The sequence below is a fragment of the Agelaius tricolor genome, unplaced genomic scaffold (assembly GCF_023055355.1).
Source record: "Agelaius tricolor isolate 1412-34295 unplaced genomic scaffold, bAgeTri1.0.p SCAF_3, whole genome shotgun sequence".
Lineage (NCBI taxonomy): Eukaryota > Metazoa > Chordata > Aves > Passeriformes > Icteridae > Agelaius > Agelaius tricolor.
The window spans coordinates 21,262,572-21,274,824 of NW_027269263.1; the positions used below are offsets into that span (position 1 = coordinate 21,262,572).

The 12,253-nt window shown below is 54.5% G+C and overlaps 1 protein-coding gene across 1 annotated transcript; it reads right to left on the bottom strand.

The window, feature by feature from the left end:
* Nucleotides 1-1,781: 1,781 nt before the first annotated feature.
* PMM1 (phosphomannomutase 1) lies at nt 1,782-11,041 on the bottom strand. The gene is made up of 8 exons (XM_071423009.1): nt 10,860-11,041; nt 10,647-10,764; nt 9,688-9,764; nt 9,429-9,520; nt 7,158-7,257; nt 6,282-6,357; nt 3,433-3,548; nt 1,782-3,151 (listed from the first exon to the last, which is right to left on the bottom strand). Exons 1-8 carry the CDS (start codon nt 10,926-10,928, stop codon nt 3,029-3,031), a joined length of 771 nt encoding a protein of 256 aa, XP_071279110.1. The 5' UTR covers nt 10,929-11,041; the 3' UTR covers nt 1,782-3,028.
* Between the last annotated feature and the right edge of the window lie 1,212 nt (nt 11,042-12,253).

Below are 12,253 nucleotides of genomic sequence, written 5' to 3' on the forward strand. Positions count from 1 at the left end.
GAGGGGGCTGGAGATGCTCCACACTGTGGGCCTGGGACAGGAGGCTGCTGCTCACCTGAGGGGTGACCAGGAGTGGGGCTGGCCCCCATTGCAGTGGGGACTTTGAAGTGTGTCTTGCGTGTTGTGTGGCTGCCCTTCACCCAGCACAGCCCAGCACAAAGCACACACTGCCTCCAGCTGCTGAGTGTTGTGGCTTTAATAGGATTGATTTTAATTTTTTAATATACATATCTATGTATTTAAATATATTTCTCATTTAACAGTTGTCATCAGCCAGACAGGAGCTGCCCATCTCACACTGATATGGATCCACACACCAAGACAGTCCCAGGCGTGGGGCCTGCCACGTCTGCTTGCTCACATCCATGGGGAGAAACCCCCACTGAGGCTGTGGGCACCCAGCAGGAGAGGAGCACCATGGCAAAGGGGCCTCAGGGACAGGCATGAAATGCCTTTCACTTCTAAGGTGCAAGTCACCTCAGCCCCCAAGGCCACCAGAGTGCCCCACGCTGTCAGGGCCAGACCCCACTCTTCACTCATCACTAAGCTCACTAAAGGTCCTGCTGGCTATCAATAGACTCACAGGAAAAATAAACTCCCCAAGACTCACACATAACCTGATCCACAGTGAAACAGAGAGGAAGGAATCACAAAACACAATTCCTCCATGAAGGTTGCAGTGGAGGGCCAGAACAGATGACCTGTGAAAAGGGTATCCTGCATACAAGCTTCTCCAACAGATCCTCTTCTCCCACACAGAAATCTTCCCTGGGTAGAAAGAGGAGTTTGTGGATTTGCTGGGGATTTCTGGATGCTGGCAGACCGCTGTGCTCATGCAAATGTGCTGCATCAGAGATCTGATGTGTTGTAGTTAGGAGGTGCAGTCAGGTGGAGGAGACAGCACCCCACCAGCACTGGTCATGCAGTACCCCTGCTCCTGTGGCCAGGCAGCAGTGCCAAGGGCCACCAGGGACTCTGCCCATGGCAATGTGGGGACCCAGCCCTGCCCTGGTCTAGAAGCACCAGTGTCTCTCTCCTGAGGAGGATGGTGGTGCCTTTGGTAGGTGGCAGTAGCCAGCTGAGAAACTCCTCTCTGCAGTCCAGCTGCCAGTGCAAAATGGAGAGCCATGATGAGGGAACTGGGAACAGAAGAAAAGGGGGAGAAAACAGACCAAGAGAGGGGGCAGTACCATAACCAGCAGGGATGGGGTAAGAAAGGCTCCTGGGAAACAATGGGGGAGGGTTTGCAGAAACCTCCAACATTCTCCAGGTCCAGAAACACCAGATCTGTGTACCTTGGGGAGCTCCAAGCAGGACATCTCCCTGGAGGGGATCCCTGAACTCCTTTTGAGCACCAAGTTGTGACAAGTGTCACCATTGTGGCCACACACCACAATGCAACTGCCAGGAATAAAAGGACAACGTGAGGGAGAAGGTCAAAGGCTGAAGGAAAGATGTGGGTTTGCAACCCACAAAGATCCAGGGAGAGGAAGAGGACATAGGACAATTGCACTGGACATCCTGTCTCCCTAAAGGTGAGCCTGTAAACTGTGTCTGTGGGATGAGATGGGGGAAGAGCAAGCTTGGAGGGCACTGCTGAGCAGGGACCTCCAGCAGCTCTGTGAACCAGGTATGGCTGGTGCTGGGCCCTGCTGGAAATGCCTCTGGCAGCAGGATGGAAAGCTGAGAACTGGGGAGGGAAGGGGACTTGGTCTGCTATGAATGACCTGGGTAAGGTTTTATAAGGACACATCTCTCTTATGAGGAGAGACTGTGGGAGCTGGGCCTGTTTAGTCCAGGGAAGAGAGGACTGAGAGAGGATCTCATTAATGCATATAAACATCTCAAAGGCAGATGCCAAGAGCATGGTGCCAGATTCTCTTTGGTGGTGCTCACCAAGAGGATGATGAGCAATGGCCATAAACTAAAACATGAGGCTCCACTTCAACATGAGGAAGAACTTCTTTACACTGAGGGTGGCAGAGCACTGGAACAGGCTGCCCAGGGAGACTGGGGAGTCTCCCCTTCTGGAGACATTCAAAACCCACCAGGACACATTCCTGTCACCTGCTCAAGGTGACCCTGCCTTGGCAGGAGGGTTGGACTATGATTTCCAGAGGTCCCTTGCAACTTAACAATTCTGTGATTCTGTGATGCCCAATGGATACAGGAGTGGGAAGACCACTGGAAATCCTTCTACCCCAAACTGTTCCATAGCATGAAGTGCCAGGATCCTCCAGCTGTGCCAGACAAGGTCTGACTTGAAAATATAGAATAATATAGATAATAACCCCTGGGTGTTTTCTGTAAGCTAAAGAGAAGAATTGGTGTCTTTATGCACCCGAGCAAAGCTCAGAGCAGCAGCCCAGCCATGTTAAAGCCATCATTCCCAGGTCATCTCCAGGGAGGGACTGGCACACTGTGGCACTGAGGGGAAGGACACGGTGACCTGTCCATCAGAAAGCCCAACAGTACAACAAGCTGGGATCCCAGCTACTCCTTCCTACCACAAGCTTGGAGCAAACAGCCTTCCTGGCTTCCTGCCTCAGAGCAGTTCTGGTGAATGCCTTGAGCCTCAGCAGCCCCAGCCTCTCTGGCCAAGGTCCAAGGGGGACAGAAAGGTGAGCCACGTGTTCCCTCATGCACAAGTGTTACAAGAAAGTGAGTTGAAAAGGAGGGAAGAGCAGAGGGAGTGCAGGACAGACACACACTCACTCTTTGGCCCTTTCAAATGCTTTCTGACCACAAAAGCATCTGCATCACCGCCCACCACAGCTGAACTGTCAAGAGAGGAGTTTCTCTGGAGGTGAGGAGGGCCTGGTGCCATGACCCCCAGCCACACATGGGGAACGCTGAGGGGCTGCTCAGCCAAGGCCCCTCCTGCCACCCACCCACACTCACGTGCTACATCCTGACCAGCTCTGCCAAGTGGTTGTTTGGTCTACCCTGAGCAGATTCCTCAAATGAAGGTGCTTTTCCTGGTGGGGGAAGAGGGTGGGACTGGGGCAGGGCTGCAGGGAGCGGGCAGTCAGCACTCGTTGGCTCTTTCTGGAAAGAAGATTTCGCGGCATCGCTGCACCGTGTCCTGGGGGGACTGGACACTGTGTCCTACAGTGCGGGGATCGTCATAGATTTCATAATCGTTCCCTCCCTGCAGGGGAATAGAAAATAGGGACAGCATTAGCAGGGTCTGGCCAGAACAACCTCATCCATGAATCCACATTTTGCTCTGTCCCCTGGGAAGCTGGGCTGGGAGCCAGAGGCTGGGCAGGAAGGGGCTTGGTGGGCAGGGGCAGGCAGGGCTTTGCTGACCCAGGGGGGCAGAAGAGGCTGGGCTGTGTTGTCACCAGTGGGACCATGGGACCCACAGGACCCATGATGGAGCAGCAGGAGAGAAAGCAGCCATGTGTGGGGCGAGTGGGGCATACTCACAGGGGTTGTCTCGTTCCCAAAGAAGTGGATGGTGTCAAATCTCTCATCATCGAGCACATTGAGGCAGTAGCGTTTGTCCCAGCCCTCTGGGAACACATCAAAGCTGATCATGCCACCTGCCAGGGGAAGGGAGGGCATCAGGCAACATGGCTGGGAGCTGGCAGAGTGTCCCCCCACCCGGGGATGGGCAGGATGATGGGAAGGGGCAGAATGTCTGGGGGGAGCCCCCACCCGAAACAGCAGCTCTGCCTTGGTGTTCCTCTTGGCACATGGCTGGGACAGTGGCAGAGGCTGTTCCTATGACAACAGGCTGCAGGGACATCAGCATGGCTGGGGTGACATTAGCACTGCTTCCCTGCAGGCAAGCAGGAACCAGAGGGTTCTTCCCAAGAGAGGCATCTTTGGGGGGGGTGGGGGGAAGATTTTGGCTCATGCCTTGCAGATAGCACCAGCACATTCTGTGTCCCAACAGGGGACAATGACCTTGGAGATTGGCACCAAACTCTCTCCTAGGCTCCTGCTAGACATCACTGGCCCTTCTAAAACCACTCTTCTGATGCTCCTTAACTGTGCAGGGACTGGGGTCTCCTGCAGGCTGTCTCTGCTCACTGACCAAGGACCTTGCTGTGGAGGTACCACCATGGAGGTACCACCTACCCATTGACATACTCAGGGCACGACCCTGACCTGTGACCTCTTGACACAAGAGCTTAGTGAGGGTTGCCAGCATCTGGAGAGGCACCAAGTCACATGTGACCAACACAGAGTGGCAAGGGAGCTTTCCCAGAGAACATATATGTGGACACCCACAGCCACCAAGGGTTAACAAACTTCCCAGCCCTTGCTCTTAGATCAAGCAGAGTTTACCCCAGCACTTTGCTGCTTTTTAGGGGTGCTTGGAGGCAGCACCTTCCCCATCCTCTCAAGTTCCCCACTGTGTCCACAGGCTGCAGAGAGCCCCTTGTCCCAGCAGCAAGACAGGAGACAAGCTCTTCCCAAAATAAAACCTGCAACTTAGGGCACATGCATGCTTAGGTCTCACTCAGAGCCAGAGGAACAGGCATTTGAGCTGGAGTGTGTGACCTCCTTCCAGTCAGCTTGTCTTCTCCAGGCAACCTGCTGGAGTATCCATGAGAAATCCTGGAGTTTCACACCCTCCTTCTTAAATGATAATCCTACCTCTCTAAGGAACAGGGTGAGGACAGATAATCACAGGGTCAGTTCCTGCTGAAGAAGAGGCACTGACACCCCAGGTTGCTCAAACATGCAAGCCCTGATGCCATGCACCTCCCCTTCCTGGCTGTTTGGAGTGTCCCTGTTGGTTTGGGGATCCTGAACCAAGCCTCCTTGGAGCCTGAGAAGATGGGGATGGAGCCTATACAACCACCTTGCAGCAGAGAAACTGGACAGGGCAGTGTGATAAGGATGGGAGCAAGTGCCCTATGAGCTCAGGGGAGGCTTGCAGCAGGATCCAGCATCAGAGCACAAGCTAAACTTGGTGACATCCTCTTTTTTTGCATCCAGAGCCATTTACCTGTAAAACCCACTGCCTTTCGCTGCTTTCTAGTCCTCTAAACAGAGCTGGGCAGCAGGAAGGGGCTCCTGATGCCAGCTGGAGCAGGTAAGAAATCAAAGAGTGAAGAGGTGGTGTGAACCAGCCAGCACTGGTTGGTTCCCCTAGGGAGAGCAGGGGCCTGGGGGGCTGCAGGGACACCTCCCACTTGGGCCTTGAATCCTCCACAGCCAGAAGGCACATGGAGCCAGCCTGCAGAACAGCTACATTTCTGCATGCCCTTTTTTCAGATGCCTGACCTGAGACACCCCACATTTTCTTTGTGGAGGAGCAGGGGCCCCACAGCTCCCCTTCGTGTTTTTGTACAACAGGCCTGGGCTCTTTGTGGCAGCTTCCCAAAGCCCAAGGAGAAAGGCCCATTGTCCACCTCACACCCTGTGCCTGATGGCACACAGCAGCAGGGACCTTGTCTTTCTCTGCTCTGACAAATGGTGTGTGCCAGTGCTGTGGGCAGCACAGGATGCCCCTGGCAGGGCGCTGAAGGCAAGTGAAAGCTCTCAGAGAAAAGCTCTTGGAGGATCAGAGGGCCTGGAGTGTCACCCACTGCCTCAGCCTCACCTCCCCTTGCCCTTTGGCTGGGTGCCACATGGAACCTTCCTATCTCACACCCCTGCAGAGAATCCTCTTCCAGCAGCACCCCCACAACTTACACACCCTCATTTTTCTCCTTATCCTGGCCAGACACCCAGGATTGCTCAAGCCCCTCCTTCAGCTCTGCACCTTTGGTAAGCTGGCTGTCAGAAGCAGCCCAAGAAGCGGCCCTACAAAAAGCCCATGGTAGGGAGCTGCAATCTCCTTACTCCTTGTCAGCTCTCCCTCCAGGAAGAAAGATGTTTCCCTTGCAGCTAACTGTCCCAAAAAACCCCAGAGCCAGCACTTGCATTAGTCTCCTGTTCCATTTCTAGAGAAGAGTGCATGTGCCTGGGGCTCTGCTGGCTGCCCCGCTGCCGATGCTTGAGCCAGAACAGATCCCCTGGGCAGCAGTGGGCTCCACTGGCTGACATTAAGGCAGGGATAATGCCACAGGATGGAAACCTGTCTGTCTGGCTAATTCCCAGGGAGGGAAGCCTGCAGCATAGCTTTCTCTCTGCATAGATGCAGACGTCATGGATGCAAACGTGACTCCCCTGTGGCAGCTCTCCAGGACTAAAATCTCCTTCTGCTCTTCCCAGGGTTTCCAGACACTCAGAGGGAACAGTTGGGATTCCTGCTCCCTTTCACAGAATTTTATGGGAAACATGATAAAGGCAAAGCCAAGGAAGCCCTCCCTGCTCACCTCGAGAGAAGCGCAGGCCTTTGCCAGCAAATTCCCTCTGCAGGGCTGCCACGAACTTCTCCCGAATCCGCTCCTTCTGTGGAGGATAAGGAGGAAAGGGAAGAGAAGAGGGTTTGAATAATTACATGTTGACAGTCTCCCAGAAACCACCATAACCTGTCTGCTGGGCAACTCTGCTCCCTCCCCACCTGCACTGGGCCCCACTGCCATGCCATTTAGCCAGCTTCCACCAGTCCTGCCCAGTGTCCAAGCAGGCCACCAGCTCACTCCACCGGGAGGAGCGCATCCCAGATCTTCCCGGGCAATAAAATGCAACTGCTTCAGTTTCCCACAGCCCAGTTCATAACCCAAACCCTCCAGCTTTGCTTAAAAAGTCTTGCCAAGACCAGCTGATCCCTCAACCCCAAGAAAGCCTCCCCAGGCAGAAACTGGTATGAGCATGGGCCAAAACTTCTAGAGAGATCAGTCCAGCAGATCTGCCATGGCCCTCCCAGTTTGGAAAGCCCATTAGTTCCAGCTCTTTTGGGCTGGGAAGTGGGAGAGAGAATACAGCTGCTGGGCCATCTCTGGGTACTGTAAATGAGGAAACATGCTGTTAAATAACTGCCTTGTTCCCTGGGGCTCTCCCACAGCACAGGGAATCCTGCTGGCCACCCCCTTGCATTGGTGGTCCCTAATAAAATCAAGTTTCTTCCATCCATCTGTGTCTTCCCTTGGGTTTCCTGTCTCCCAGTCCTGTCTCCCCCTTGTTGCATATGCACAGCTTGAAGCTGAACCTCCCTTCTCCTTGGGAAGGGGGGGAGCACGTAAGACCTGAGATCTGGGGTGGTGCCAAACCAGCCAAGGGGAGGCTGGGCCCAGGGGTGGCCCTTGTACCTTGTCCAGCTCGGAGAACTCAATTCGCTCCTCTGGGGTGCAGCTGCGACCGATGGGGGAGATGTTCAACATCCCATTGCGAAACTCAATGAAGGTTCCTCTGCGGGTGGGCAAGGGCACAAGGTCACTGGGGCAGGGGAGAAAAACAACATTCCCCTTTCCAGGAGAATGGCTGCTTAGTGAGGCTCTGCAAGAACATGCAGGAGGAGAGAAGCCATGCCCACTCCTCAGTGCTTCACAACAGGCACGGATCAGGCACCAACAGCTGCTTAAGGTAGCTCAAAGGGAGCTTAAGGGAGCTCAAAGTTTTTATAAAAAGAGACTGTGAGAGAAGAGAAATAAACAGTCTCTCCATGCCCTGGGGATAGGTTGGAAGCAATGAGCTTAGGGGAGATGACAGATAACATTTTCTAATGTTGTGATAACTGCAAGGACAGCTATTGACTGGCCTGGACCAGCTGCCTGATGAGGCTGTGGCACCTCTACCCCATGAGGCTCTTAGGAAATGCCGTGTGAGCTGGGTGAAGCTGGCAGTACCTTGGGGCACTGGGATTGCCCAGGTCAGTGTAACTCACTGTTGATGTCCGGCAGCAGGCAGAGGAGCAATCAGTGCCTCCTCAAGGGACACAAATCAGAGTCTTTGTATCTCCCTCTTGACCCCTGCACCTTTGACTGCAGCTCTTATCTAAGCCTGCACAGACAGGATCCAGTTCCTGCTTGCCACCCTCACCTTGTGCTGGGGTCACTTCTTGGCCGCTTCCTCAGTGGGGTGGTTGAAAGCACTGAGCTGGCAGAAAACTGCTCCCTTCTTTCATCTCTGGTAAAAACCCAGCTACTTCTGCTTATCAAAGGGTCAGCTGTGCCAGCACTGGTGGGGCAGAAGCAACAGGGGATGGCAGCCCTGTCAGTGTGAAATTCTTGTGCTGGAGAGGAGATCCCCTCCCCTGTCCAGCTGAGGACCCTTGAGCTTATTGTCCCTCCCAGTCCTGCCTGCTGTTTCTCTGTGATAAAGTGCTTACCACCCTGAGTCTGGAGGGAAAGCTCTCCCCCTCCCATTTCCTGACACAGTGAGGAACATCATGGCATGGACACACAGGCAGCCATGCCTACAGCCCAGGAGCAGCATCTCTGTGGCACTGAGGGTTTGGTGGCTCACACCCCAGGCCAGGACTCAGGAGATGTGGGCTAAAGTCCTTGCTTTGCTAGAAATCCCATAAAGCTAAATCCACAGAGCTCTACTTGGGAGCTGAAACTCCACCAAGGCTGTTGGGTAACCAGACAGCAATGAGGCAACCAAACAGCCTTGAGGCTCTGGGTCCCAGCCTGTGCTTTTCGGGGGCCTTGTTCTGCCAGCAGTCCTGACCCCCCTCACTGGTCCTTGTACTGCCACGTGGTGACTCATAATAAACAACTATCTGGATCACAGTTTAGCAACTTCTACCAGAATAATTTCACCTGCTTGTGTTCACTGTACAAACACAGGGGGAGAGCAGGAAAAAAATGGCAAGGGGAGGGCAGAGCTGCTGTTCTCAACAGCCCTGGGTGGCTCACGTGTACTTGAAACTGTGGTCTGAGGTGAGGTTTGACCCTGCAACCAGGCTGGTTTAACTCCTGCTCCCCCTTCCACCTTCATGCCATCAATTCTCTCTCTCTCTCTTTCTGTGCTAACAGAGCGAGCTGATCCAATGGAAGACAGCCCTTTCTTGTCCTGGTAGTGACCTGGTTTTCCTTCAGCAGAGGTGTACCAACCCAGTTCACCCTCTGTCTGCTGGGTCTTAAGGGGAAGAGCAGTGAGCAACACAGGGTAGAGAGCAGAGCAGGGTCAGCCAGCAACCCTGGGTTAGAAACAGTGTGAAAACGTGTGCTCAGGGGCTGGACTTCCCATCTTAAGATCCATTGTTTGCCTGGTTGGAAACATATACTACCAGTGATGCCTGATGTTCTGACCAGTAACAAGCTGGTACCATTGTCCTAAATGAGATACACACAGTGGCTGCACCCTGCTTCCCAGGGAGGAAAATCAAAGGGGCAAAAGAGCAGGCACTATGCTAAAACATAGTGCAGACTCTTCAGAACAAACACACTTCCTCCATTATTTGCCCAAGGTGCCCAGCTCAGGGGGACAGTGATCCTACACTATGCCTCTGGACGCTAAGATAAAACCTGGAGCAAGACAAGCTCTGTAGATCAGCTCTGTTTAGGAGAGATCTGGAGCTCAGCTCCATAGAAATCAGTATCATGACTTCCACTCGTGTACACTTGAGCTGTTACCGTTTCTTGGGCAGCTTCAGCAGTGCCATGTAGTTGAGACAGAAGTTGATCAGATCCTGCAGCAGCTCCTCCCCCAAGTGGTCCTGAATGGCCTGCAGAAAGAGAAGGGCAAGTGACCATGCTTGACTTCCCATGAAGCCCACATGGAAGAGGCAGCAACTGGGGAGAAGAGGCTGCCCATCTGCCTGGGCCGGGCAGGTGCTGCTCCCCATGGTGCACAGGGCAGGGGAGCCATGGCTGCAAAGGGAGCTGGACTCACCTGCTTGGAGACCAGCTGCCCATTCTTGTATTGCACTGTGCCGTTCTCTGCGAAGACGTAGTCAAATTTATCAATGACTGAGAGGGGAGGAAAAAAAGAGGAAACATTACTATACTGGGGCAAAGGGGCAAAAAGGACTGGGATCAGGACTGAGTGAGCCATCTTCTTGCTTCCTTAGTACTGTGCTTTCCACAGCTCCTGTGCTCTGCAAAGGGCCACTGGCCATCCTACGCTCCTTGCTTTCCGCAGAGTGGATGAGGAGATTATCTTCTGCTCACGGGTGGGGAGGTGACGCATGCAGGGGGAAACGACCTGACTGAGGTCACGGGCTGAATCAGTTGCAGGACGAAGATAAAGGCTCACAAATGTTTGGCTTTCAACTACATACGTGCTACTCTGCTCTCTGCTGTGCCCTCCCCACTGCTAGGCTGCTGGGGTGATGTGGTTACTGGTTATCTAACTCCAGCCCCCCCTGCTACCCAGACACACAGCACTGGCGACTCAGCAATCAGCCTCAGCCGGGAATTTCTCGGCCTCCCTGCACTAACGGAGTGGGAGGCAGAGCTTGGAGCCCAGTGGCGCTTGTCATCCATGCCGGAGAAGGAGAACACGGTGGAGGAGGCAGGCGCTGCCCCCTTGCCCTCCCACTCCTTACTCTACCCCATGCCCCCATCGGAACGTGACGAGCATAAGTGGGAACCTGAGGGGACCCCACCATGGAGCAGCAGGGAGGCGAAAATTGCCAGCAGGGCGTGAAGCTGTCAGAGCTCTGAGGTAGCTCGTACAAATCGAGCCGGCAGCCCTGGATTGGAGCCGGCAGCATGGATCGGAGCATCCACTCGGGCAGAGGGAGCCAGGCAGCAGCTCCCGCCTGGGCACGGCCGGCCACTCCAAGGGCAGCCTTGGGGCTGCATTTAGGGCACAGGTCCCCCCTGGGAGACCTCGTCCGCCGCGCTCACCTTCGTCCCCTTCCCCCAGCTGCTCGGCTATCTTGGCATAGTCGGAGCCTCCCACCACGCCGATGTGCACCCTCTCCCGCAGCTCCCGCAGGAACGCGTCCACCTCCGGCTCGATTTTCTGGCGGGGAAGCAGCGGGTGAGGCCGCAGCCGGCGGGACGAGCTCCGCCTCGCCGGCCAGCCCCCCAGAGCCCCGAGCCCCCGCGCCTCGCTACCTGCCGGGCCGGCGTCAGGGTCCCGTCCACGTCGAAGAGACAGAGCACCCGGCCCCGCGCCGCCGCCATCCCGGCCGGGCTCTGCGGGATGGCGGGGGGCGGGACCGCGGAGCTGATGGCGGCCGCCCGCCCTCCGGGGCCGCACGGGCGGGACGTGCTGCCCTGCCCGGCACCCCCGGCTGCTCACACGCGCCTCCACGGCCCTCACAGGGATGCACTAAGGCGCGGGTCTTGAACGGCTCCCCCGCTTCGGCTCTTTCCTGAAATCATTTTCGAGCCTGGAGTTTGGGGGACGGTGGTGTGTGGCGCGTCTCTTCACATTTACTGTTATTGCTGCAGTGCCCCCCGGAACTGAGGGCTTTGGGTCTGGATTGTGCTGCCTGGTAAGTTCAGCTCCTCTGAGGGTTCCTGTGTCCTAGTGAAGGGGACAGGAACAGCACGCACTTTCCTAGTCAGTGCCTCACCTTGCTTTTCCAATGGGATGCTGTTAATATTTTCACTGGGGAAGTAAAAATACCCTCTGCACAAAGCCAGTAGCTTTTGCTTTGACCCGCCTACCATTTACCCCACGCGTCATTTAGGATTTAATTAGACCATCTGGTCAGACCTCATTCATACGGCGCTGTCTTATGCTGGCTTGATGCTGACAGCCGGCCCCATATCCCTCCTCCTCCCCCCCCCCCCCCCCCACCCCCTGGTCTCTTACAACAATTCCTGAATTATTTTCCAAAATCAAAACCAGACTATGTGGAACATCCAATGCTTTCTCTCAAAAATTAGCTTGCATTCTGTCTCTCACCAGTGCTCAGTGTGCTGAGCTATGTTGGAACTGGGGAGAGATTTATTGTTCCTTTACCGTCTGATTGTTTTTTGCTTCAGTATAATTTGCTCCAAGATATCATGCAACCCCTTTTCCCAGTTCTTCACCAGACTTCTCTCAAAAGGAAGCATTCAGCTGCCTTCACGGATTCTGTTTTTTCTTGTTTGCGGTTTATGATTTTACTGCTCCCACTCAGTGGCAGGGGTATGTACAGAAACAATGTCAATAATTCACCTCTGTGCCACTGCCTCGGACAAGGTTTGCCAAAATACCCTCAGCTACTTTCTGGGGGAGACATTTGTTGAGTCCACCAGGACAGCTGTTTCCATTCTGTTTCTGTGAGCTGCCTCTGCAACACAGCGAGTCAGAAAGTCTTGCATGGTTATTGCATGTGTCACTCACTCCAACACTGATATTTCTGCAGAATCTGTGGCCTTCTGGATCAGACCCTGGTTATGGGCTCCCACCTCTAGAAACTCTTTTCTCAGATGCAGGGAAGCTCCCAGAATGGTTTCTTAGCACCCAGCTACTTTGTATGCACTTGGGTGCTGAGTTTTGAGTTGAGTTTAGGGTT